We start from the raw sequence: 27879 nt of genomic DNA, 5'->3' as shown, positions 1-27879 counted from the left end.
AAACATCCAGACTGTTAGCACTACGGTTACAGATGGGAAGGAGAGGGCTCATGGGGCAGAGTGACAGAGAGCTGACATGACACATAGAATGAATAATAATCCTTCTAAATTAGCATCGCATACCCAGAGGAACTGTTATAGAGCATGCCCTGGTTTTAAAGATAACCGTATAAACGTACACACCTGCCGGCACGTCCTTTCCTCTGTTTAGCGTTGGCCAGGCTGACCCACTCTGAAGTCATAGTACTGATGTTGTTGTTAGTGTCAAAGTGTGTCTCTTTAATCTTGCCTCCGTCAATCACATAAACAACGTCATCTATGGTAATGCTGTGGGGGGTGGTGGAGAGAGAAAAAGAGCAGGAGAAATAAAAAAGGGGCTGGAATAAATACTAAATCAGTACAAAGCACACACACCCACACACATGTATATACCTGGTCTCGGCTATATTGGTAGCGATCACAATCTTTCTAACTCCAGGAGGAGGCCTTTTGAACACCTGAAAAGAGTGAGGGAGAAAGATGAGATTGAATGGACTTTATTGATATTGAAGAGGGAGTAAAGCGGGACAATCCACAGACACAGGCAGAGACAGAAACAGACAGAGAGACAGGGATGCTGACCATGGTCTGATTAACGGTAGGCATGAGGGAATGCAGAGGGATGATGACGAACCGATCTGAAACACAAAAGGACACAAAGACAAACTCAAACAAGATTATACTGCTCGTGTGTGAATTGGAAACAATTACATTTACAAATGTAACCGTGGATGTCCAGGTAAATGCAATAAAAATAATCTGGTTTATTATGATTTAATATGAGCAGAAAACAACACAGACATTGTTTTTTGTATCCAATATTTTAAAGATCCCTTAGACTTGGTTAAGAATATACTACTGAAAAGCATATTTACAGTTTGTGGAGTGGAGGTTTTGTTAGTGTTTCACCAAACACAAGGGCTGCAACTAACACATATTTCCACTAATTATGAAATGTGTCCTTCATTGATAAATTGCTTGTTAGTCAATACAATGTCAGTCAAAGGTGAAATGGCCATTCAGTATTTTCTAAAATCCATGTTATTTCTAATTAAATGATGTTAGTTGTAATTGAATGCAAAAACATCATAGAGTTCTACTCTGGGGATTTTCTGCACAGTGAAGGGTAAACATCCAAGTGAAGAACCAATAAGCAGAACACATGTTAGGGTGGAGCACAACCGTAGTTTAACAAGGATTTCTTCTTCTGCGTAGTAACCTGAAAGTCACTGGTCTGCTCTTGTATCACATATTGTTATGTTATTGTACCTGATCGGAACATCTGCTGAGCCGTGAGCAGGTCATTGAGACTGCTGATGTCGCTCCAGCCAGGCAGGAAGACCAAGATTGCTCCTTCCTGTCAGACAAAGGCATGACACAACACTTAGCAGCTGAAAGACAGACAAAAAACCAGCAGGGCTTCACAGAAGAGCCATTAGCCAGAGGAGTCTCAGCAACAACTGAGCCGAGTGAACAATTTGCCCGTGTCCTCGGAGAGATGACGTGCCCTCAGCTCCGAACCTCCACATTTAGCCACACAATAGGCCCTGACATCGCCTGCCAACATCATTATGACAACATCTTCCCTCTAGGCATCCTCTGCTCTGCATTACCACGGGGATAAAGTCTCGAGGCATACAGACACACAAATGCATCAGAGCGAGAGTTGGAGGTATTCCAGCCAGAGCACATGTCTGCACATTAAGCCGTCTAAAACTAAAATGGATGAGCACTTAACAAAAAGAAAGTGTCAGCTCCTCAAACTTGAAAACATCATCCCATCATGCTTCAATCAATCAGTAATGTACCTTGGGTGATTAATGGAGGAGCAATGTTACTATAGTAGCAGCCATAATTAGGACACGGAGAATCAATCAATTGATCCTGCAAGACCGGATATTATAGCAGATTATAATCCTATATAGCATTATCAGATATAAAGAAGAGCCGGACAAAAGGAAATCATTTAAGGCAGGGAAGTGTACTTTTGGAAGTTTTCAAGCCTGGTGCCAATCAGAGCTTGAACATTGGTTGATAATACTAATATGATCTTTTTTTTCCAACATCTTCTTTTGAGGAATATGAAATATGTATTTCAATAAACCATTTTTCATTTAATAACATGACAAACTTCTCAATACATGTGTGTTTAACGTAACACAAGCAGCCTTTCAAGATGTTTACATATATACTATACAGTTAGGTTCTTCTTCCTTTGCTGATTTATGGCAATAAATGTCTGAAGAAAGAATACGATTGAACTTAACCAGGATATTGATGCCCATTTTGGCAGGTGCTACGATAACATTTCAGGCAGTAATTTAAAGTATTGAGTTTGATACGCATACTTAAACAGAGTTATAAACAAAAGTAAGGTGGCATCTTGAAAGGTAATTAAGTGACTAAATCATTAACACAGACATGAAACAAACTTTAAGCAAAAAATATACCCAGGATGATATCACGCTGGTGAAAAATAACCCACTCTAAAAAAAGGACTTTTCATTTCCTGAGAGGAAAGAAGAACAGAGATAAAAGTAGCTTCTGTGCCCTGAGCACCCCTGCCTTTTAATTACAGCTAATTATTATTAACAGTGCTCAGATACTAGCACCCACATGGGACCATACACATGTGTGTTAATGACCGTGCATGTGCAAGAGAGAGGAGGAAGAGAGAGATGCAGGCAGTGTGTGTACTCACAATCTGACAGAAACACATGTCCTCACACATGCAGGACAGAAACACACTCTGACCAATTCCAACTAAATAATCAACAACAGCACAGTAAGCGCTGTAGAGTTGGCCTACTATTTAGCACGCACACACACACTCTCCACATAAACACACTTAGCAGCAGGCGTTCATTAATGCCTGCATGTCATCCCCCGAGGTGTCTAATCCCAGACTCCTGCAACATAATTAAGCAATCATCACAGTGGAACGGCTGGCAGACGGCCCGTAGCCTCGGTTCAGAACGCCGACACGGCAAGTCAGCCAGTTCCCGCTCGGCCGTTTGACAATGCCACGGCGAATCAGCTGGTCCAATGGCTCAGTTTGGCCGTGACAGATAGAGATGCGGCTTCATAGGGAAGGAGATAATTATTCTGTCAATCTGCATTAGTCACGCCTCATTCCTGGCCTGTCTCTTTTTTCTGTTGCTCTCTCGTATACGTGGTCCACATACACAGCCACAAACTGACAAATAAGCCCGACTAGTTTGACTTCACTTAGGAAAATACAGAGTAAGTTAGGGCAGACCGTGTGTCACTCCCATCGATTCTAGCACTTTCCTGAATTGTCCTTACCCTTGTTTATACTATACTGAAAAAAGGGTAAACTAAATTGATTGTGATAACCTATTCCAATCTGCAGCTTTGTTTCCCCACACAGTAACAAAAGAAAAGGGAATTCACTATTTTTCGAAATGTTCTGCTTTGCCTGCCCTATATTTTGTCTGCACCAATAATTCTGATGTGGATGCTACCATGTGTACTGAAAAAGTAAAAAAATGCACACAACAAAAATAGACGTTTATCATTATATTCCATATCACCAAAGTCTGAATCGAACACTGAAATAACATCAAAACTTGGTCATTTAACAAGAACTGGAAGGAGAAAAAAGGGAATTGATGTGCGCCGAGAGAGCATCTGTTCGATAACTCATTAGCACAGATCTGCTGCCAGGTCCTGTGTTGTATCCTCTGATCTAACGTCGCTCTGTTTGGAAGCGAGCCCTCCTGTTGCTTCCATCTGCTCTACCTAGGAATGCACTGTAATTGTCCTTTAGGGAGTTTCTTTGAACTACAGTTTAATCTTCCTAATGGACAACTGCACTGTCGACCTGTTTACAGTCGGAGTTGTCATGCCAAAAAACACATCTCCTTTCTTGTGAAGCACTCAGGTTTTTTAGACTACCCAGACTCAGATAACAAACTCACAGGAATCCAATTTCAATAAAATGGAGCACAGACGCACCTCTTGAAAATCTAATTTAAAGACACCACTCGGCCCTCAAAGCAGACATACAACGCTAATCTCACCTCCTCTTTGAGCACAATGTGGCGAATCAGTGCCAAGATCAGCTCAAGGTCAATCTTGTCATCATTGTCAAACATCTCTAGGGCCTCAATGGTGTGGTCGGAGTATCTGTAAAACATGAGACGCATGCAAAACAGACAAATTACATTTAAAAAACAATTGCTGTACCTTTGGGAGATATATACTCAATTTACCAAACTCAAGCTGCAGAATCCTCAGTGTGAACAGAATGAATGATCAAAAGAGAAAAGGTAAAACAGGGTCAATGTTTATAAAAGCCCCTGATGACTAAGGCTGCATTTATGTACCAGGGGCCCCAGGGATAGAGTGTGTTTAATGGCCCTCTCCCAACAACCACCATCACAAGTCAACTATTGCCCCGCCCAATTTACACAACCATCCGCTAAACCTAATCTGCATACAATAATGCATCAACAAAAGTGTATGACTGTAGTTTATTTTTGACTGTTGTGAGACCAAATGCAAGTTAAACAATCATTAGGGATACAAAACATTAAATATCAGATATGCAAATATGCAAGGGGTGAATAAAATATCAGCTTTGGAAAGTGGATTGAGAGGTTTTGCAAAATATGTGACTGTTTATTTTTGTCTGGTATTGAAATTGCAATATGAATCACAATAGAAACAAATGTAAATGATGATTGTGTGTACCAATCAAAGATTATTTTTCCTAAGTCTGTAGAATATGAATTGTAGGCCGGGACGTCTCTGCTAAGGCTGCACGATTTTGGGGAAAAATCGAATTGCGATTTTTCGGACAAATATTGCGATTGCGATTTGAATTGCGATATTTGTTTTTAAGCGACCCAACGGAAGTTTATTGAAAAATGCGGCCATAACTCCAGCTAGGAAGATCGTATCAACATGCTCCCGTCTCTAGCACCCCCGCAGCCAGAGCTACCAATGAAAGAACTAAACTTACATGAAACTTCCGTTGGGTTGCTTTAAAGTCAAGCTTCAGTTTAAGATTCACCCTGTAAGAGATGTAACACATGTGATGGAGCATTACTAACCTGACTCAGATGGTTTGTTTCACCAAACCATCTAGGAAAGCTCCATTGGAAGCCATTTGGAAAGGGCAGACACTTTAAAAATCTGTCACAATCTGTCTATCACCTTCTATCATGGGCCACTTCGGATTGGTTAACAATGGCTGGTACATGTGGAGCACAGCACTTCTGATTGGTGTGGATGACTGACACACAATAAAATAAAATAAATGTGAATACAAAAATTCGAATTCAAATCGCGATTTCGCTTTAAAATAAATTAATCGTTCAGCCCTAGTCTCTGCAACACCAAAATATTTAATTTAGAAGAATGGTATTTTGACATGTATTTCCCACTTAACAAATATTGCATATGGATTACTATATGGATGATGCACTAATCTATTCCGATAACATTCCCGAAAAAAGGTTCAGCTGTTATTAAGAGCTGCTTTTCGCATGAGAATATATAGGGATAAAGTCACCCCGCAATTGACATGATCTTACTGCGACAGAAGTTATTTCATAGGGATATCAGTTCAGGGCACTTCAATAAATAACACCCCCTGCTGCAAGTGCAACCCAGCCAGCAGCAGGTCAGGCAGCCCTTGGAACAGACTACACGCGGAGCATACATATACGGTACAGATATTGCAACTCCAAAAGGCTCAGGCTGGCTTACTGTGGGCCAATATCCATCTCTCTCACACACGCAGACAAACACACACAAAGTGAGGAGAATAACCGCACAGACGTTATCATCTTTTTTATCCTTACTATAAATCCCCTTCCATTCAATGATGGATTGCTACATGGGTCCTATGGGTGAATCTTAATATGCCAACTAAGCCTGAATTATACTTTGGAATCACAGTCTTACCGGCATACAGTATTAAAAGTGATTAAGTTCTGCACATCGACTCACAACATGACGGTAGTGCTGTGCGTAGAGACAGCTTTGTGCTTTTTACAAGTACAGTACACTAGAAGTAATCATGTTTACATTCTCTCACATTCTGTGTTTTCGCAACACAGAGCAGTAATAATGTTGGCAAAGAAAAGGGACCGCACTGCCAATCTGTACTAAATGAAGAAGACTGTGTTATTGGGAGCACGATGACATCTTAAGGTGAGCTGGTCTTAATACATGTGGGGGAGGTAATATACTAGCTAAAGAAGCTAAAACACTGCTTTATTTTCTATTTATTTCAGTATAAACTGCACCGACATTGGGTACAACACTTCACTGCAGATGCATAAATCAGTGTTCAAGTGACAAATCTTTCAGAGGGTCAAGTGTTTCAAAGATCTCACCCAGCTCTATATTCAGCTGTTACAATCTATGGTAATCTTAAAATTTGAAATTCACAAAGAAGAGGATTTATTTATTTAAAAGTTTGAAGGTCACAAAAACAAACCATCGCATTCTCCAACTTGAAACCCATCTATCACCTGGGCAAATCGCAGATCTCACTATTCTGCTGTTCTAACAAACTCACCTGTCCTGCAGAGTGCGCGCATAACAAGGCCAGCTCTCCTTGTACTCGGCCTCCTTCTCCTCCTTCTCAGGTCTGGACTGGTGGCCCTGCATGAAGCCTTTCTTCCATGAGGGCCGGCGGTCTGAATTCTTAGGGCGATAACTGGCAGATACACAAAGTGGTTTATAATAGGTTAAATAAAAAATAAAAAAGGGTTATAGAGGTTCTATTTGTTTTTGTCTGCACATGTTTGGGAGTTAATGAGTGTGATGTGGAGCAGTGTTGCTGTACCTCGTCATCTCCACGATGTCCTCCAGCAAGAACTCTTCCACTGGGAACGTCAAACCAGGGATGTGGATAACTGGACAGTTTTCTAAATGTTTGTCAGAGGAAAAGGTATACATGAGAAGGAGGAACAATCCAAATCAATATACAAAGCAAGAATATTAATAAACCAACTTTAGTTTGTCATTTGGGGGGCTGCATACCAAAAAACTTTGAAAACTTCTCTGCATTGAGCGTGGCACTCATGAGGATGACCTTGAGGTCATCTCGGAGGTTAAGTAGTTCCTTGACGATGACGAGCAAAACGTCAGATTGCAGGTTCCTCTCGTGGATTTCGTCCAAAACCAGGTGGCTGATACTAGACAACATTCTGACACACACAAACATCCGGACAAATTGTTAAAGTCTTTGCTTTAGATCAAATGTCTGTACCTCCTCATCGCTCCTGACAAATAACAACTCTGTATCTAATATGTCTGTCAAATAAAGCTCATCTTATTAGTTTGGTCGTTATCTATTTTTTTTTACATTTTGCCGTATAGTTACTACAAAGTTAAGCGTATATGAAAAAAAAACATTTGTATGTTAGAGGTTTTAGTTCAAGTCGGTAGTTATGCAGTACCTAGAGGCTGTTTTTCCACATATTTCAAAATATGTCAATATTTGTCTATATGCAGTTAGCACATTACATATTTATATAGGCCAAGTAAAAAAAAGCTTCACACAACTTTGTTTACACATTTTACATTCACATTTTCCTGTAGTTCCGTCATCAGTCTGAGATATTGATATATTTTGGGTTTAAACTAGAATTGGTGTATATGCTGATCTGTAGATTCAAGACCTGTAATGATGAGTCAAAGGGGGGTGTGGGACTGAAAAGAGAATCACTAATGCGATGGCTGGAGACAAAAAGTCACACCAACTCTGACAAGTGTAAACAAAGCTGCAGTCTGTAAACCAACTGCTGGGTAAAAATGCCATAATGCCAGCAAAAACGTTTGCAGCATTTTGTCAGACATTGGTAATCGTTAAAGGTCCCATGACATGCTTCTCTGGTTATTACCCGTCCCCTTGTGTGTTATGTAGCTTTTTATGCATGTAAACGGTCTGCAGAGTCACACACCCTCAAAGTACACCCTGTAGCGCAGGGGTGCCCAACCTTTTTTGAACCGAGAGCTACTTTTAAAGTTGCCAGAGATCTACCAGTCCAAATAGAGAGTCGTAGCCATTACTGACAGCCTACTACCAGGTAAATACACACTTCTACTTGTGTAAAACTGACCTTCGTACGATGACTACTTGAATACTACGATAAAATACTGCAGATCCTTCATCTTACCTCTTTCTAATCTACACACATACAAGTATTTAACTGAAGCTACACAACAGTGTTGTTGATACATAGTTGGAGTTTATTCACACGTCACATACTACAGTAATGTTTTCAAGAAACATTGAACAGTGCTGCCACATATTACATAGGAAAAAAAGAAAAGACTCTGAACCCTTTCTTTGCCATTTTTTAAAAATAGTGTTGCTACAAAAGTATAAATTAGGCTTACTAATAAAACAACTCAGATCTGAAGCTACACAGGAATCTGCTGCCAAAGTGCAATAAAAAAGACAAAATTAATAGAATCAAACCCATTTTTTGTTGCATTTTAGTAGAGTATAAAAAGAAATTCCTTTAAAATAGGATGCAAGCAACACTCGTTTCTTGAAATTGATAATAGACTATAATCAATTTAAACAGAACAGATCTTAATGTTTTGCATTCTTATACCATTGTGTACAATAATTACAATGAATAAGTTCAAACAAACTAAAACTTACAGCTGATTAATAACGGTATCTAACTTGAGTTTTTATTATATCAGAAACCTGTTGAAATGCTACTGTTATTTTTACTGTCCCCCAAAAGCGCGTCGGCAGCCTCCATACTTCTTTCACAACTTCTCCGTCTTTGAAAGACTTCATGTGTTTCTCAAGGAGGTGACTGACACGATAAGATGCTATGGTAGCAGCCTTGCTCTTGTTGTTGGGCCAGGTGAAAATGGTCTGCTGTGCATTTAGCCTTTTGGGAGCGTAGGCAGAATTAGGAGGGAATTCCGTCTCGCAGCGTGTGTGCACTGTTTTGAAATGCCGCTCCTAAATTACCCTTCTTCGATAAAGCCACGCTCGCATTGCAGATGAGACAGATGGACTTTGAATTGGAATTGTTTCATTCTTGAAACAACCTGGACGGTTGAAGCACTTTTAGCTGCTTACACTTTATTAAACTTTTACATAGAACGTAGCATAACATTTACACCCTGGCTTCATCCGCATGCCTGCTCCGGTGTGTGTTCCCCTCAACCGGGTCCGTGTGGAAACATATAACAACTATTGTAACATCCTTTTTCTTTTTCTTTTTAAGTGTAGTTACAAAATCACTTATTAATTTTTTTTCTTAAATACAAATTTCAAAATACAATTTTCACTCAACATTTTTTCTTTTAAATCCCCCCCAAAGTCCTTGAGTCACATCACATCAGTGACCCCATATCAGTGTGCATAGTCCTGCAAGTACTGTGGCCTAACAACTGGTCGGCCAGCTCTGGTAGTCACAGTCTGTTGTGTGTCACACATGACTGTCAGGGGTTGTAACAGTTTCTGGAGTCGTGTGAGTGTCAACAGTCACCGTACGGGCTGTCACACTCGGTACTGTGCCCTGGTCCCGTCTCAGATGACGTCGATTCCTCCTTAGAACACCTCCATTCTCCAGCTGCACCGTGTAGGACCTGTGGTCAACAGCCTCCACCACAGTAGCCGTCCTCCAGATCGTGTGTGGTTCGTAAGGCTGAACTCTAACTCGGTCTCCCTGTTTGAGCATGTCCATGTCCTTAGCTGTCCTGTTGTAGTATGTGGCTTGCTTCTCCTGCCTGTCAATCCGCTCTCGTGTTGTCTGTTTCACCTCGGGTTGTAGGAGACTGTCCCGAGCAGGTAGTAGAGTTCTGGTCCTCCTGCTAAGCAGTCCCTGAGCCGGGCTTGTAGTCAGTCCTTGAGTAGGTGTGTTGCGGTGATCCAACATAGCCAGGTACGGGTCCTGTCCCGCCGTCTTAGCTTTCAGCATCAGTCGTTTTGCAGTTTTCACAGCGGACTAGGCCTTCCCGTTGCTCTGTGGGTATCCAGGAGACGACGTTTTGTGCTCGAACTCCCACAGCCGACTGAAACGCTGGAACTTTTGGGACGAATACTGGGGCCCATTGTCCGAAAAGAGAATAAGCGGAATCCCCTGAAGGGAAAAGTGAGCTTTCAGCTTCCTAATCACAGTACTTGACTTTGTATCAGGTAGGTAGTCAACTTCCCAAAAGTTGGAATAGTAGTCCACTGTAATGAGGTAGTTCTTATCGTTAAAGGTAAACAAATCTGTACCAACCTTGGCCCATGGTCTGCATGGTACCTCATGTGGATGTAGTGTCTCTTTTTGTTGTTTCGTGTCAACTGATCTGCAAATGTCACATTTCCCTATGAACGTTTTTATCTGTTCATTCATTCCCGGCCAGTAGACACATTCTCTGGCACGCCTGAGGCATGCCTCCACACCCAGGTGAGAGGAGTGGATCCGGCGGGTGATGTCCCTTTGTAGTGAATATGGGATGACAGCTCTCTCCCCTCTGAAGATGATGTCATCCTGTATACTCAGTTCCTCCTGGAATGAGTAGTAGTGCATGATATCTATCGGTGTGTCTTTCTTATGTTTAGGCCATCCCTTCTGAATGGTGTTGCTAAGTGTCTGTAGCGTTTTGTCTCCTTGTGTAGCAGAGCGGATTGTGCTCAGTCTCTCTTCAGAGATAGGCAAGTAGGCCACCATATTGACCGTCTCAATCTCAACTTCCACTGTTCCTGCAGATGAGCTCTCTGGCAAGTATGCTCTACTCAATGTATCTGCAAGTAACATGTCACGACCTGGGACATAAATCACATCAAAATCACATCTCTGAAGTCTGAGCAACATACGTTGGAGTCTCTTTGGTGCACTTAACAGTGGCTTCTTGACAATGTTCTCCAACGGCTTATGGTCACTCTGTACTGTCACTTTCCGGCCATACATGTATTGATGGAACTTTTCCATGCCATAGACAATAGCTAAACATTCTTTTTCTATTTGGGCATAGCCCCTTTTGGTTGGTGTCAGTGCTCTGCTCTCGAATGCTACAGGTTTCCCTTTTTGAGTCAGTGCTGCTCCCAGCCCCGTTTCTGAAGCATCACACTGCAATGTCAGTTCCTCTTGTGGGTCATAGTACTTCAGTACCGGTGTTTTGGCTATATTGTCCTTGAGCCTGCTGAATGCTTCTTCGTGCATTTCTGTCCATTCCCACATATTTTCCTTGTGTGTGAGCTGTCTCACAATCTCACAGTCATCTGACAGGTGTTTGTAGAATTTAGAGAGATAATTTACCGTGCCCATCAGTCTCTGTACACCCTTCACGTCAGTTGGTCTTGGCATGTCTCTCACTGCCCTGATCTTCTCGGGGTCAATTTTCAGTCCATCTGCTGTCAGCAGGTGTCCAATATATGGCACCTCCTGCTGCCTCAACCTGAATTTCTCTGCATTCAGCTTGATATTCTTTTCTCTGCATCTGCTTAGAAACTGTCTCAATTTATTATCGTGGTCTTTGAAGGCCATTTCTTGTGTGTCACCTTCTCCTGTGATCAATACGTCATCAGCTATGATGTAGATGCCTGGCAGACCCTCCAGTACTTGAGTCAGCATCCGCTGGAAAATCTCAGGTGCTGGGCTGATTCCCATAGGCATCTTGAGCCACCTAAATCTGCCAAACGGTGTAGCAAATGTTGTTAGATAGCTTGACTCCTCCTCCAATTTCACATGCCAAAAGCCATGTTTGACATCACAGACTGTGAACACCTTTGCTCTCGACAGGTCTGGAAGGATGTCATCAATGGTAGGAAGTGGGAAATGGCTCCGCTTTAGAGCCTTGTTCAGTGGTCTTGGATCAATACATGTTCTTGGCTTGCCATTAGGTTTCTGCACTGTGACAAGACTACTTATCCAGTCTGTGCTTTTCTCCACAGGTGTGATGATCTCTCTCCTTTGTAGATCCTGCAGCTCTAACTTGAGAGGAGTCTTCATGGCAACCGGGACTCAACGTTTGGGGAGTTTCACCGGCTCCACCCTCTCGTCGATCTCGATCTTGTACTCTCCTTCCATGCAGCCGTCACCTGTGAACACATCACTGTACTCCTTCTGTATTTGTTGCATGTGTAGACCACCGTGGGCTGATTTCACTTCAGTGACAATACTGTCAATAGCTAGTATGTTCTCATACTGTACTTTGATGAGTTTCATGGCTTCGCTTGCCTTCTTTCCCAACAGTGGTAGTCTACAGTCCTCATTCACCACCTCAAACTCCAGGCGGTACTGTTTTTGGTTCCTTGGGTTTCTCACCTTCACCTTGCATTTGCCTAGTGGATGCAGCCTGGTCTTGTTGTACATTACCAGCACTGTCTTAGTGCTCTCCAGCTGAGTTTCAGGGCTCAATAGATTCACAGGGATGACATTACAGCTAGCTCCACAGTCTATCTGAAACTTCACCAGCTCCTTGCCGATTAGCATCCCTGCGAAAAGCTGGCTGTTCTTGGCTTTGTCCTCCCCGGCCTCTTTACCAGTCACTGTCAGTATCTCTGCAGTGGTGACACTCAAGATGTCGTCATATTCCTCACTGTCCTGTTCAGTCACTTGGTGTACTTGTCTTCCTCTCTTGTCTTTATCCTGTGTGGTTTTACATTTGACAGCAAAATGATTTTCTTTACCACATTTTTTGCAGCGCTTTCCAAAGGCTGGACACTTGTTCTTGTCCCTCTCATGTGTAATCCCACAGAATTTGCATGAAACTGTGTTTGTGTTCTTATCCTGCCATGCTGTCTGTTTCATCATGTGCACCTCCTCCACTGTATGTCTTGCAAGGGTTCTACTATTTTCACGTGACAGTTCTGTAGCCCTGCACAACTGTAGGCAGTTGTCCAATGTCAGGTTGCCCTCCCTGAGCAATCTCTCTCTCAGTCCTGAATCCATAATGCCACATACTATGCTATCACGAATGAGTGAGTCTCTTATTTGTCCAAAGTTGCATGTGCTGGCTAACATTCTTAGATCAGTGACATATGTATCAATGTTTTCATCCTGTCCCTGATTTCTCACGAAAAACCGATATCTCTCCACTGTTTCATTTACCTTGGGGTTGCAATGTCCATCGAATTTTTCAATGATGTTCTTCACTGTCCTCCTGGCTGTAGTCACATCACTCATCAGCGTGTCACAAAGTTCTCTACCAGTCTCTCCAATCAGGTAGTAGAACAATTTCACATTCATTGTTTCTTCTGCCTCTGGCAAAGAAAGCTCCAAGTAAAGTGTAAACTCCTCTTTCCATGATTTCCATGACTTTGCAAGATTGCCAGAGACCAAACACAATGTTGATGGGGGTTTCAAACCTTCCATGGCCGACCGACGAGCGTCTTCCCCAGCCCACTGCTTGTTATTAGCTACAGGCTAGCTGGTTAGCTGCACAGCAAAAGTTATTTTTCTTTATTTTCTTTTGTACTGCTCTCTTACTTCCAAGTTTCCAATTTCAGCTGCCACCATGTTTCATTCTTGCCCCTCATATTACAAGAATGGACGGTTGAAGCACTTTTAGCTGCTTACACTTTATTAAACTTTTACATAGAACGTAGCATAACATTTACACCCTGGCTTCATCCGCATGCCTGCTCCGGTGTGTGTTCCCCTCAACCGGGTCCGTGTGGAAACATATAACAACTATTGTAACAGGAATAGATAAAAACATAATCATCCTCCCACTCGGAGTGAAAATTATATATTTTGGGCTTTTTTGCTTCTGCCATACTTGCGGTCTTGTGTATGTGCGGGCTGTCACTCCTGTTGACACGGACAACTTCAGCTCAGCGAACTAGTTTGGACTGCCCACCAGCCCCGCCCCGATGGGGTCACGCCGGCCAATCACAAAGCTTTGATGCATTCAAGTGCATTATTCTGGCACAGGAAGATTATGTTATAGGACATTAACGATAAAACAGAATATTGTTGTTCTATTTTTAGACACATCTCGCGATCGACTGGGAATCTTCCCGCGATCGACCGCGATCGACTGGTTCGGCACCCCTGCTGTAGCGAGTACAACTCTAACACAGAAAATACCTGTCTATGCTGCCCCAAAACGCCTCGTTGGAGATCTTTCTTTTTTTTCCTGGGTACAGTGACGTGAACATACCCAAATGGACCCATTGGTCCAATCCGTGGAGCTCCTCACACACACTCTCAGCGGCGAAAGTGTGACGCGCTGGGGGGGGGGGGGTGCTGCTAGTGGAGCCTCGCAGATGGGGGTGCTGCAGCCCCCTCAGCCCCCCCTTTCCCGCGTTCATTCGCAATGTCTCGCTGTCCCACACAGCAACCAGGAAATGACACCAGCAGTAACTCAGCTCACACTGTCCGCTCCTCACAGCAGCGAGCCGCGCACGGCACCCAGACCCCACGCGGCATTCTCATCTGTTTGTCATTACTGGTGTCATTTTCTGGTTGCTAACGCCATTGTAACACATAATCACTGATGTTCCGCTGTAACGGTGGTGGACTCATCAGAACAGAGTGGGCGAGCTGACCAATCAGAGCACACTGGGCTCACAGGGAGGGGGGGGGCAGGAGCTCTAACAAGCCGTTTAGGACAGAGAGTGAATACACATACTATACAGAGATGCTGTATGAGAAACCAATGTGAGTTTGGAAAATTGCACAATGTAAATCTATTCTAGTAGACCTCAACAATGGAATTATGATCAGTAGAAATGGCCATGACATGGGACCTTTAAGTGACTCAATAGAGTCGTGCCAACTTTGAAAAACAGTGAAGCAGAACAACAAGAAAAGCTGGCACCCTCAACCTTAGTTTCTGTGCTTTTCCCGAATGCAAGGATGAGCATGCAGGGATGAGTCACTGGTGTCTCTCTGTGTGTGTGTGTGTGTGTGTGTGTGTGTGTGTGTGTGTGTGTGTGTGTGTGTGTGTGTGTGTGTGTGTGTGTGTGTGTGTGTGTGTGTGTGTGTGTGTGTGTGTGTGTGTGTGTGTGTGTGTGTGTGTGTGTGTGTGTGTGTGTGTGTGTGTGTGTGTGTGTGTGTGTGTGTGTGTGCGTGCGTGTGTGTGTATCATTAAGTTTTTAATGGTACTACTACTTTTATCGATACCGCTTAGTGCTCCGGTCTTTTAACGGTACTTTTATCGGTTCTTTTGGAGGAAAACAAACTTTTTATTTCATCAAAAGAAATAACAATGTTTCAACAAATCGTATTAAATAATCTGATGACAGAATAGCTGAAACTTTAACAAAATAAATAACTCAGTTACCTCTAATCATTAACCCATGTTTGTATAATCAGGGATGCAAACTCATCAGGTATGAAAAAGGTGACAAGGATCCGAGCCCCCGGCTCCCCCACCCCACGGAATGACAGAGGATTTTAGCAGTCAGAACAACTAAAGCAGCAGTGTTAATAATAACAGAAGGCCAAAGAGTCACATCTTATAGAAATATATAAAATAATTTATTTTAAATTGTGTAGCAGTCAGTTTATAATTTTGGCAGCACTTTTGAGCATTTTGAAAATGTATTTTCATGCCTCTGTGCAAGGCTTAGTCTTTCTATCTTTATAGCCACATGGTGTAAAGTAACTAAGTTCATAAACTCAACAAGTACTATACTTGGGCACAATTTTGAGATACTTGTACTTTATTTAAGTATTTCAATGTTTTGCTACTTTGTTCTTCTACTCCACTACAGTTCAGAGGTACATGGTGTACTTTTCCTCCTCTACATGTATTTAATACCTTTAGTTACTTTACAGATGTGGATTAATTAAGTGAAATATAATCAAGTGTTAAATCAGACTTTAGTTCCACCTGGAGTAAATCCACAAGCTACCTTGCAGTATACAAAGTCATTCAGACTAGCTACACCTTTACCAGCTTTGAGAACACTTTCATGATCAATCATTATAAAACATATCATATCTATTATTCTGAAATGGACCAATCTGCACAATGACTACTTTTACTGTCGCTACTTTCACTATATTTTGATGAGAATACTTTTCTACTTTTACTTGAGGAACATTTTGAATGCAGGACTTTTACTGTAACAGAGTATTCCTACACTCTGGGACTATTACTTTTACTCAAGTACAAGATCTGAGTACTTCTACTTTTACTCAAGTACAAGACCTGAGTACTTCTACTTTTACTCTAGTACAAGACCTGAGTACTTCTACTTTTACTCTAGTACAAGACCTGAGTGCTTCTACTTTTACTCAAGTACAAGATCTGAGTACTTCTACTTTTACTCAAGTAGAATATCTGAGTACTTCTACTTTTACTCTAGTACAAGATCTGAGTACTTCTACTTTTACTCTAGTACAAGATCTGTGTGCTTCTACTTTTACTCTAGTACAAGATCTGTGTGCTTCTACTTTTACTCTAGTACAAGATATATATATATATATATACTTATACCACCTCTGTTTATAGCCTATGAAAAAAACTATTAGAAATAGAAGGCTAAAGCTAACGTTAGCAGATAGTGACAATGTATGCTAGCTAGCTCGCTCAACGATTCCTTAAATAATATTGCCACAGAAAAACTTTTCAGTTCCCATCATGCTCTGCCGCTCCGACAGGTATATATATATCGATATGATGAATTGGAAATGGGGGACCCTGATGTAAACAAGACGAAAGTCTTTCTCTGGTCTGCATCCCCTTAACAATTGTATGTTTTGAGCTGTACTGTATTGTACCCAATATACAAGCTGTTAATAAACTTTTCAATCAATCAACAGGGAGCTCTGCTCTGAACACCTGAACGGCCCGTTCTAACAGCTGTTCACCAGCGGTCCAGTCTGTGCCACAGTGACTCCGGACGCACAGTTAATATTAACGAATGCACCCGTAGGTAATGTAGCTGCTGAAGCTAGACCATCATCTTGGAGCAGCAGAGCCTTATTATACATCCATGAGCAGAGCCGACAGGCAGGAAGACTCGAGCACACAGCTCGCACTTCATTACAATATATAAAAAAAGAAAACTATGCGTGTCATGATGGCACATAACAGCTCACGGCCGCAGATTACTCCGGGTCCCAGCCCCCCCCCATACCCCAAAAATATTTTTATTGCAGATCTACATGAATCACACAAACGACCTATTTTGGATTCAAAACGGCGAATTTCACCGAAAGGTGACAAGTTTGCATCACTGATAATTGAGTTAACTCCATGTGTTGCTGGTAGCATACATATTACCTGACGTGGAAATGTTACTCGGGGCTACAGAGCTACCAGAAAGACAGTCGAACCCGGTGCATTCCTCCGTCTGAATGTGGTGCACTTTTGCTAAATGTTTAGACAAATTGCTTGTGTTACTGCCCTTACATGCTAAACTCTTATTGCACTTTTGGTAACGAGCATTGTCCAAATCGAGACGGGTAAAGTTTAACCAAACCTCGGAGCGCATTCTCTCCGCCATCTCCTCCGTGTGTTGCTGCATGGAGCAGCTGCGTGTGTGTAAACTGCCCCGCCCCCTCGCACGTAGACGGGGGAGAGAGATCTCTCGTCTGGATTGGAAAGATTAAAAATACTAAACATAATCATAGACGCCTTTTGCAGTCTTTTTGCATATTAGAAACAGAGTTGGCGAAACTAAAACTACAATATAATGTTTGTGTAGCAATAATATATATGACATATTTTTACATGTCTCCGGTACCGATAAAAAGACCGATAACGTCGGAGCTTAATTGTACTACGGTCTTTCAAATGCAGCCCCGGGGCCCCGAATTAAAACCGGGGCTCTGTACCCATCCCTGTGTGTGTGTGTGTGTGTGTGTGTGTGTGTGTGTGTGTGTGTGTGTGTGTGTGTGTGTGTGTGTGTGTGTGTGTGTGTGTGTGTGTGTGTGTGTGTGTGTGTGTGTGTGCATGCGTGCGTGTTAAGAAGCCCTGAGACACAGTTTTGTGAACATTTCATGAAAAGCCCCCGGGGGCTATGGGTCTTAACAGGTTAATGATGTCCCTGTGGTCCACAATAGTGTGCCTCACTTTAGATTTCTTGAAGGCCCGCGTGACCAGCTTCTCCACCAAAATCTGAACGCAGACTCTATTCACGTCTCGCTGCCTGTTTGCGTCCTCCTCCAAAGGATTTGGACTTATCAGAACAGAGTGGGCGAGCTGACCAATCAGAGCACACTGGGCTCACAGGGAGGGGTGGGGGCAGGAGCTCCAACAAGCCGTTTAGGACAGAGAGTGAATACACATACTATTAGGGTGGCTATCGTTTGAAATGTTTCGATTCCGATTCCGATTCCGATTCCGGTTCGGCTTATCGATTCCGGTTCTTATCGATTTCCCGTTTAGATTCCAAAATTGTAAAAGAAAGAGGTCAAACGTTTAGATAACAAAAATATCTTTATTCTTTTAAGCTTTAACTGACCTTTTTAAAAATAAAAAAATATAAATGCAATACAAATGTATTGCAAAATAGCTGTGCTTTATTTTAACTGAGCTATGCCTGTGGCAAGCTATTAACTTGCCACAGGCATAGCTCAGTGCCTTGTCTTTTTCTTTTTTAGTGTAGTGGAGCCTCACTTTAGAGCGTTTACCGTGATCCATCTTTGGTGTTATGAAGTGACTGAGCTCGTGGACTGTCTACGGGAGGGCGGGGGGAGCCTCGCTGCGGGGCAACTGTGGACCTCTGTCGCCTGTCAGCGCAACTTACATGATGTCGTTTTTAAATGAAGGGTGGTGCCGGCCATCAGCGAACCGAGCCGGCCGTCAACGGCCCGCTGACAACCGGCCGTTCTGTGATTCTCCAGAACACACAGATGGCCAGTCCGCCCTTACCCTGTATTCCACCGGGTCACCGCGGCGCAGACGGACCTGGTGGAATACAGGGTCTACCGCGTTTAGGAACCGTTAAGCAGAAACGAAATTGTGTATTTTGTATGGGTACCCGGTACCCGGCATTTTCTGAGAACCGAGTTTCGGTTCCCAACCCCATACAGAGATGCTGTATGAGAAACCAATGTGAGTTTGGAAAATTGAACAATGTAAATCTATTCTAGTAGAATGGAACAATGGAATTATGATCAGTAGAAATGGCCATGTCATGGGACCCTTAACATGTCTAGTGATAAAGCGGCTTTAGCTAGAGCACACTAAAAGCGCAGAGCTGCTATTATGACCTTTAAGTGACTCAATAGAGTCGTGCCAACTTTGAAAAACAGCGAAACAGAACAACAAGAAAAGCTGGCACCCTCACTTAGTTTCTGTGCTTTTCCCGAATGCATTCAGAATGCAAGGATGAGCATGCAGGGATGAGTCACTGGTGACTCTCTATCTCACCCTCTCTCTGTGTGTGTGTGTGTGTGTGTGTGTGTGTGTGTGTGTGTGTGTGTGTGTGTGTGTGTGTGTGTGTGTGTGTGTGTGTGTGTGTGTGTGTGTGTGTGTGTGTGTGTGTGTGTGTGTGAGTGTGTCTGTGTGTGTGTGTGTGCGCGCGCGTGTGTGTGTGTGTGTGTGTCTTCATTTCCCTGACTTTAAGAATGAGGACCCATACTAATGTTCCATCCACAGACACAAATCAATGGGGATAAAACAGAATGGGGACTTACGGGTCTGAGCGAAGCCACTGAAGAATTATGCCTGTTGTACAGTACAAGACCGAACCCTGTCTCCGTGGTAACCGGCTGAGAAAAGGGGAGAGAAATGACACAAATCAAGACCTTTCATAAAGTTAAGACAAAAATACTATAATGAGTCTCTGGTTAATGTTCCTACATGTGTGAATGTGACAACAAAAGATCCCATTATCTTTCCTTTATTTCCACGCTCCTGTTCTATTTTAGGAGTTTTATAGTTGGGTGCTCTAAGAGTATTTCACAGCGGAAATCTTTTGATGCTCAGAAGACAAAGAATGCTCAGAAGACAAAGAAGAGGGCATAAAGCTGCGATGGATGTTGCTGATACAGAAATGTGATTGGCTGTAATAGGCATTTATGTTCCCACTATCTTTATAATCATACTTTGCTTAAGTATTAGTGATAAAAGTTTCTCTCTTGAATAGCAATTACTGAAATAACTTTCAACTTATTTTAATTCCATACAAAGCGGCCTCTCTTATGACACATTGGACAAATGCATTTTACTGTCAGCTGAACTACATAAGAAGCTTTTTATATAATTGATGCTTGCAAACGTGACATTTCTGAAAAAACATTAAGAGAAATAACAGCAATAACAATAATAAATATATATATATATATACATATATATATATATATATATATATTATGAAGCAGTTCTTTTTATGAAGCACAGGGTTACGAATAATTATTATCATACTGTACAGTGTTAAAATAAACAACCAAATAAATAAAAAAGCTTATAGGTTATAATTAAACCTCACCAAAAGCAATGATAAAACAGCATAAATAATACATTCAAGAAAGCAGATCAAATAACAGAGAAATAGAGTCATCGGGCATGTTAATTATAAAGTGAAAATGACAAAGGAGCAGGGCTCATGGCGTTTTGTCTGGATTAATCTGCCGAGGGGCCACAGGGAAAACAGCTGCTGGGCCTCTATTGACACCCAAACCATCACACTCTATGTTAAATGTGCACATCTTTGTCAATAATGCAATACTGGTGGCAGGGTATGGTTACCTGATTCATCACAAATTAAATGAGTATTATGTAACATGAAAGCACACACTTGAATCTACGTTTTATCCCAAGGATATGCAGAAACAGCCTCAAAGTTAGGTAATAAAGCAGCATAAGGTTCTCATCTGATCGGTATCCCCAAACAGGATTTCAATTAAATTAGTAAAAACTAGCTGACTCTCTGTAGACATCAGGCCCCAGAACAGTTGCCCGCTTCGTCTAGTTCGGAATCCATTTAGTGTAACAACTAAATGGATTGTAGCTGAGGTCCCAAGCTGTGCCAGCAAGAGATTAAAATGTAAAAGTGCATGTTGATTCAGCACACTGCTCATCAGTTATCTACACACATTATACTGCCATTAATAATGTTCATCCTAAACACAAGTGTTTAACTGTCTCTGTTAATGACAGCTTTGAATTATCACACTTACTTTCTCTCAACTACTTTATGATTATTATAACCACGCATCATTTGCTGCTGTGTTGCAGCACCAGAGAGAATACACATAATGCAGTGACTGTCTTCCTGAGTTGTGCAGACTAATACACTTCTTCCCTGCACATGAAACCTAAGTTCCCAAAAAATAGATGTATTTTCTTCTAGCCAATTTGTGTTTTGTTTTTTTCAAAGATAAATGACCCACTGAGAGACAGACAAGTACTTGCAATGTGAACTTTTTTTTAAATCAGTCTGAGGAGCTGGCACGTCAACAGAAATGTAACAAAGCTTGGTATTCATTTTCTAGCTTTTGGATTTATTCACTAGAGCCACCCATGGTCTCCATCAGTGGCGGTGACAGCCGAGCCTTTCTAAATGGTTTGGGCTGTATTTAAGCGCTTTGATACAAAACAGTGCTTTAGGGACAGTTATTCTGCCATGAAAAGTTTAATTGCAGTAATTTGATGCAACTTCACAAAGATATCTCATCCCATAAAAAGATTTAGAACAGTCTAGCACCGAGTTAATTTGACTTCTTATCCCCTGTATCAGTCTCTCTTCATATCAGTGCTGAGTTGCGTCTTTGATTCCCCTTTTGGTGCATCCATCTCATCCTATCTCATACTCCATACTCACTTTATTTTTATGCACCCTCTTGTCTCCAATAACTCTCAGCTCACTTGAGCTGCTCTGCTCACCACTCAAGTGCCTCACTCCCCAGCTTTGTCCATTTCTTTCAATGCACTTGTTCTCAGATGATCATTCCCAACTAATATGTCTCCTGTCCTGTCCTTCAGAAAAAACTATTTTCTGTGGTATTCATGTATCTTATAGAGTGCTCTCATCTATCTTCATGTTGGACATCCATTAAGGAAACCAATTAATATTGACAGTCTTTATAGGTGGATTCATGTCAAATGTGACCTTGTTTATAATTAAACAAAGATTAATATATATATATTTATAACTGCCTTTTTCATTACAGTTTGAATCAAACACGATCCTCAGGACAACTGCACCAAGGACATTTAAAGGCCACCAAATCAGAGAATGGTTTCAATGGAATTAAAATGACTTTTCAATGAAAATGCTTGTATCCTGTGTAATATTTGGCCTAGCCACTATCTACAGCATGTGGTTCAAACATCATATCATCAGTACCAATAAAACAAAGAGTTGACCTGCAACCCTAACACTGGTGACGCTACACAATCACAGTAGGGCTGAACGATTAATCGATTTTAAATCGAAATCGCGATTTGAAATGATGCAATTATGAAATCGCAAAGCCTGCGATTTTTTAAAACTTTTTGTCTTTACAATTTTTTTCTTCTTGTGTGTCAGTCATCCACACCAATCAGAAGTGCTGTTCTCCACATGTACCAGCCATTGTTAACCAATCAGAAGTGGCCCATGATAGAAGGTGATAGACAGATTGATCCAATCACCTGCCAAGTATTTTTGAAAGTGCCTGCCCTTTCCAAATGGCTTCCAATGGAGCTTTCCCAGATGGTTTGGTGAAACAAACCATCTGGGAAAGCTCACTCGTAGCTCGGGCTGCGGGGGGTGCTAGAGACGGGAGCACGTTGATACGACCTTCCTAGCCGGAGTTATGGCCGCATTTTACAATAAACTTCCGTTGGGTCGCTTAAAAACAAATATCCCAAATCGATTCGCTATCGCAATATTTGTCAGAAAAATCGCAATTAGATTTTTTCCCAAAATCGTGCAGCCCTAAATCACAGTACTTCATTCCATGCCTCATATGTTTAAAGAGACTGTCTTACCTTTGCAGGCGGATTTGGTAACCACATGAATTTCCATTTCCTACACTTTCTGCCCTCTCCGCTGATACACGCTCTGCTACCTGGGAGAAAAATACATTCAAGAAAATAATCAGCACAAAGAATAGCTTTCTAATTTACATGACTGACGCCAGAAATTATGCATGCAGACAGTGTGCATGAACATGATATCACACATCTATCCTCAGTATGCACATTGCAACACAATCCAACACAGTCAGATTTGAAAGACACATAGAGAGCATACCGAGATGGCACTGATTCGCCGAGGCTGCGTGCAGACCACCCGACACATCGAGCCCACTCCTCTGTTGATGTAGTCATCCAGAATGAACTGGGTGACCTGGGTGGTCTTTCCACATCCCGTCTCCCCGCTCACCACCAGGACCCGGCTAGAGTTGATCAGTTGCACAAGCTCCTGAGGACGGTAAGATGAGGAGAATGAGAAGGGTGATGATAAATGATGATCACTTTTCAAACTCAAGGAATCGTTTTTTTTTTTTGCAGAAATGTGAATTATGATGGAGATGAGATTATTCGCTGAATTATTAATTAATTTGAGTACAATGTAAAACATACCTCTTTTTTGTTATAGGACGGTAGTTTTTCCCTGAATTTCTGGAGGCAAAAAAAAGTCATGTTAGTAAATCCTCAATATTTCCAAACATAATTCATGATTTGTTCATTTTATATAGTGAATGTTATGATAATATTCCTGTGATAACTTACAAACTAAACATTTCAGATCCTTGTCCTATCTCCAATTACCTTTGTTTCACTCTTAAACTCCACTTTTTATTGCTTTAGTAATCCACTTTTTGCAGAGAAATCATCATGCAGGAACATAAAAAGAAAATAACAGTCAACGTAACAAGTTGACGGAGATACAAACAATGCACTGCCTATTTTAGTAGATTAAAAGCCTTGCCTTTTACAGTCGTATATTTAAAACTTGAAAGTAATCCTAATGCTTACCAGCATTTCTTTGTACTTTGGATCAGATTTCTTGCTCTGCAGATCTCTCTGTAAGCGTTCATCCAGTGAACTGTCCCTCACTACTTCGTGACACAAGAACTCTAGTTCCTTGTCTTTCTTTTTCAGACTTTCTTTCTCCTCTTTCTCCTGCTGGTCGTCTTTATCCCACGCATCTGGAGCCTCATCTTTGACAACTGCTGTAGAGAAGTAACTAAACAAAAACATTCAAAGTGTAAATATCAACAATATAGTGGATCACAGCACTATATTGGTTGCTCTCTGATTGTTGAAGAAAGCATAATCAAATAGGAAACTACATTTTTTGAACAGTGCATCTTGCTTTCAAAAGTTACCGTTGTGATTTAGGAGTAACTTCTTCCTCCTCCTCTTCAGACTTGAACTCAATCTTCTTTTTATCCTCTTCAGACGCTTCACCATCAAAGTAACTGCATGTACAAATTAGAGAAAAACTTGTTTCAGCAGTCAAATAAGTCAGGAAACTTTGTTATTTTCTAATACTCCCATTTTCTTTAGGTTAAGCTCAACATTAGGGCTGCTCAATTAATTGTATTTTAATCGCGATTACGAAAACAACGTAATCGAAATAAAACGATAATTTTTTTATTATTACTTTTTTTTTTTATCAATTTTTTTTGGGGGGTTTTTCAGTTGAATTATACTTAGAGTTCAGGGTAATCAACTGTTAAAAACCTACTTTTCAAAAAATAATTCTCCAATAAATGGATGTTTTCAAAGTCAATGAATAATCGCATTTAATAATCGCAATTACAATTATTGACCCAAATAATCGAGATTATGGTTTTTGCCATAATCGAGCAGCCCTAATCAACATTATAATGTGCAAGTTTGAAAATAAATGCTTTGTAGGCTGTTCTCACCAATGACCACTACTATTGGCAGCTGACCGCCAGCTGTCAGATGTAGAGGCTCCTGCATCCCTGCAGTCTCTCGCTGGACCAGGCTGATCATTTTGGACAGAGTTAAGCAGCTTTGTAATGTGCTGCTCTCTGGCTGCATCCATCTGGACCACCGGCCGCTACACACAGACATAAAGGGGAATTTTGAGTCGTTATCTTGTAATTGGCCTAAGCAAATGTGACACCAGGGTCTTTGTTTGAAACAATAATAAGGGTTCAAAATGTCAATGTATCCTTTCATTTAATCACCTTGACAAATCTTACAGTGAAAATGTGAAATCAATGTAAAAGCCGTTATTTTTGCATTTCAGTGACGGCTTAAGAATTATTTGCTACTTTAGCACTAACTACTCCTACTACATTGGTTCACCCTCAACCCTTTCGATGCTGAATCAAAACCCTGCAAATACATCTACAAATAGCAGTATTCATACGGTATTGGATCAATGGGTAATTTTGGCTTTGTTAAGATCCTAATAATACAGTTGTATGAATGAAGGCTGGAAACATTCAGGCAAAGTTTGTTCAGGCTATTGTATATCACAATATTAATCAAGATACAATATGTGTAAGGATATGGATGGTCACCAATCAGTGTTGCTATTCTGCACAATATCTATAGATAGACTTTCTGATCTGAACCATTTTCCATTAAAAATCAGCGTATGCCACACACTTTGCAGTTGACACCTGGGCTCCGAGGGCAGAGCTTTTTTCTAGCAGAGATAGAAATAAGCTGTCACCTCTTTGTAACTTTAGTGTTTATTATATATGTGTAGTCCTGTAAGTAAATAATTACATTTACTCAAGTACTATGCTTAAGTACAATTTTGACTTGAGTATTTCCATGTTATGCTACTTATGTTATGTACTTTTACTCCACTACAATATGTTGTACCTTTAGTTACTTTGCAGATTTGGATTAATGATGTAAAATATAATCAACACTAAAATGAGACTTTATTGAACGCTGGAGACATTTCACAAGCAACCCAGTAGTCTACAAAGTCTTACCAGCTTTGATAAACACATTATATATATTATTCTGAAATGGGCCAATTTGCATAATGAGGACGTTTACTAAGTCTACTTTGAAGCTAATACTTTTGTACTTTTACTTAAGTAACCCTTTGAATGCAGGACTTGTAACAGGGTATTCCTACACTCTGGTACTTCTACTTTTACTTAAGTTTGTCCTCCAACCTCTTTAGGTGCGGACTGCCCAGACCTCTGTTTCTAATAAACTGACAACACAATGTGCACGATCAGTCATCCAAACACATACCGATCTCCGGTCGGCCTGCTTCCTCCTCACGGCTCCGTATCTTGCGTACCACATACCGATATCCCGTCCCTTCAGGTGTGGGGGAGGCCGGTCCCGTTGTCCCCCTCCTCCTGGGTCCTGGTCGAAGTCCGAGCTTTGTCCCCCTGAGCCCCGTCCGCCTCCCCTGTCCCATCTCTCTCTGCTTCCATCTCTGCTTCCATCTCTGTACCCTCGACCTCCTCCACGACCTCCTCCTCGACCTCCTCTTCCACCTCTTCTCCCACCCCCGCCACCATATGCATGACTCATACTGCAGAAACCAGCGGTGGCAGATTTAAATACTAAAACGCTGTCAAAATGTGGTGTGAGTAACGTTACTATGTCTTGTAGGGTTAGCTGCTAATGCTAGTGCTGCTAAGATAGATGGACTTATGGACCAGAGACTAAAGGTAAACATACGAGGCAACACTTAACGTGTTGTTGTTGACAGTTAATGTCAGGATAGCTACAGTACGTGTAGAAGGTAAATAAAGAAAAACTCAAATGATGCTGTCAACAAGCATCACTTCGCATGTTTTTCATTCTCGTTTCTATCCGGCATGTCGCACAGAATCGGCGTCAGAATATTCAGCTGCCTGCTATTGTCGTTCTGCTCTGTGATTGGTTGTTGGCCACCCCCTTCCACACTCGCTGTTCTAAATGTATTTACCTATGGTATTTACTCACTGATGGATAATACATGAGGCTTATCAATTTATATTTGGAATAATAGATAGTAATACGCTACAATCTGCTGAAATGGAAACAATTTTAAAGAATCTCCATTTTATAAGAGTTGATACTATTCCTTAATACTGAAAGCAGATGCTTCTTATCGATTACCATCAGCAAAATATATGGATAATTAGGTTTATTTAATCTCTTTGGGAAACCTTTTTTGGTTTGATCTTCAGTTGTTAATTTAAAATAAATAATGATGTAGCGAATAGTGCTCCTGAAAGCAGCTCAAGGCCTGACTCCTCCCAAACCTCTACCCTCATTAGAGCAGAGTATAAAAGGCATCTGGTGGCCTTTGGTTTTTACCTTTGGCTCTACTGTCATGGTCGCTGGTAAAGGTAGGCTTCATAACCGATTATATGGATACATTGGTCTCATTTCTGCTAGTATTTTATGATCACTTACTGTTTCCTAGCCGATTGTCCTGAAGCTCATTAGTGTTCCAAAACTTCTTCCTGTGGTCAATAGGGCAGAACCTTAAATATTTGTATTCCAAATGGTGAGACATTTTTAACCTTCATAGTTCACCTGCTGCTGTTTTGTTTTGCTATGATTTGTTTTTGTTTTGCTAACTATGTGTTGTTTATGATGTTACATTTGTTTTTGCTTCATGCCATTGATTTGCTTACTTACTTTTGGTTGGTTGAGCTTGTTTTGCATTTGTCTTTATAACAGTTTTAGCTCTTATGTTTTATAATATGTTCCTTTTTAGTTGTTTAGCTTCCTGTCTTGCTTTAGATTGTGCCCCTGTTTATTTAACCAACAACCTTTTTGTTTAACCTTGTTTCAGTTGTTCCTTTTAATTTCCCGGTCTTATTTAACCCTAGACCTTCTATCAGGCATGTTTTCTGGTGCATTTATTATTATTCCACTGCATTGTAATGCCTGTCTGAGTATACTGTTTATACATAATATAATCTAAGGAAATAAACCATTGTTTATTCAATCACTAATTTGGAGACCCTGAATAAGCAAGGATGTGAAAATAAATGAATAATGATGCTCTAAAAACCTAACTGCCTTAATCGGCTCACATCAGGGAAG

At 41.2% G+C, this 27879-nt stretch overlaps 1 protein-coding gene across 1 annotated transcript in view; it reads right to left on the bottom strand.

Annotated features, from left to right (window-relative positions):
- Positions 1-26697, bottom strand: part of dhx36 (DEAH (Asp-Glu-Ala-His) box polypeptide 36) — a 34794-nt gene extending 8097 nt beyond the window's left edge. The window contains 16 exon segments of the mRNA XM_079674708.1: positions 184-327; positions 433-497; positions 622-677; positions 1309-1396; positions 4083-4188; positions 6593-6733; positions 6863-6944; positions 7060-7226; positions 19584-19658; positions 22864-22943; positions 23129-23299; positions 23461-23499; positions 23857-24067; positions 24210-24302; positions 24756-24913; positions 26080-26697. Of these exon segments, the coding sequence (XP_079530834.1) occupies positions 184-327; positions 433-497; positions 622-677; positions 1309-1396; positions 4083-4188; positions 6593-6733; positions 6863-6944; positions 7060-7226; positions 19584-19658; positions 22864-22943; positions 23129-23299; positions 23461-23499; positions 23857-24067; positions 24210-24302; positions 24756-24913; positions 26080-26367 (1964 nt within the window). The 5' untranslated portion in view covers positions 26368-26697.
- Positions 26698-27879: the final 1182 nt, after the last annotated feature.

The sequence above is a fragment of the Notothenia rossii genome (assembly GCF_949606895.1).
Source record: "Notothenia rossii genome assembly, chromosome: 4".
NCBI lineage: Eukaryota > Metazoa > Chordata > Actinopteri > Perciformes > Nototheniidae > Notothenia > Notothenia rossii.
Note: the sequence above shows the minus strand (reverse complement) of the source record. Positions and strands in the feature narration are given on the sequence as shown.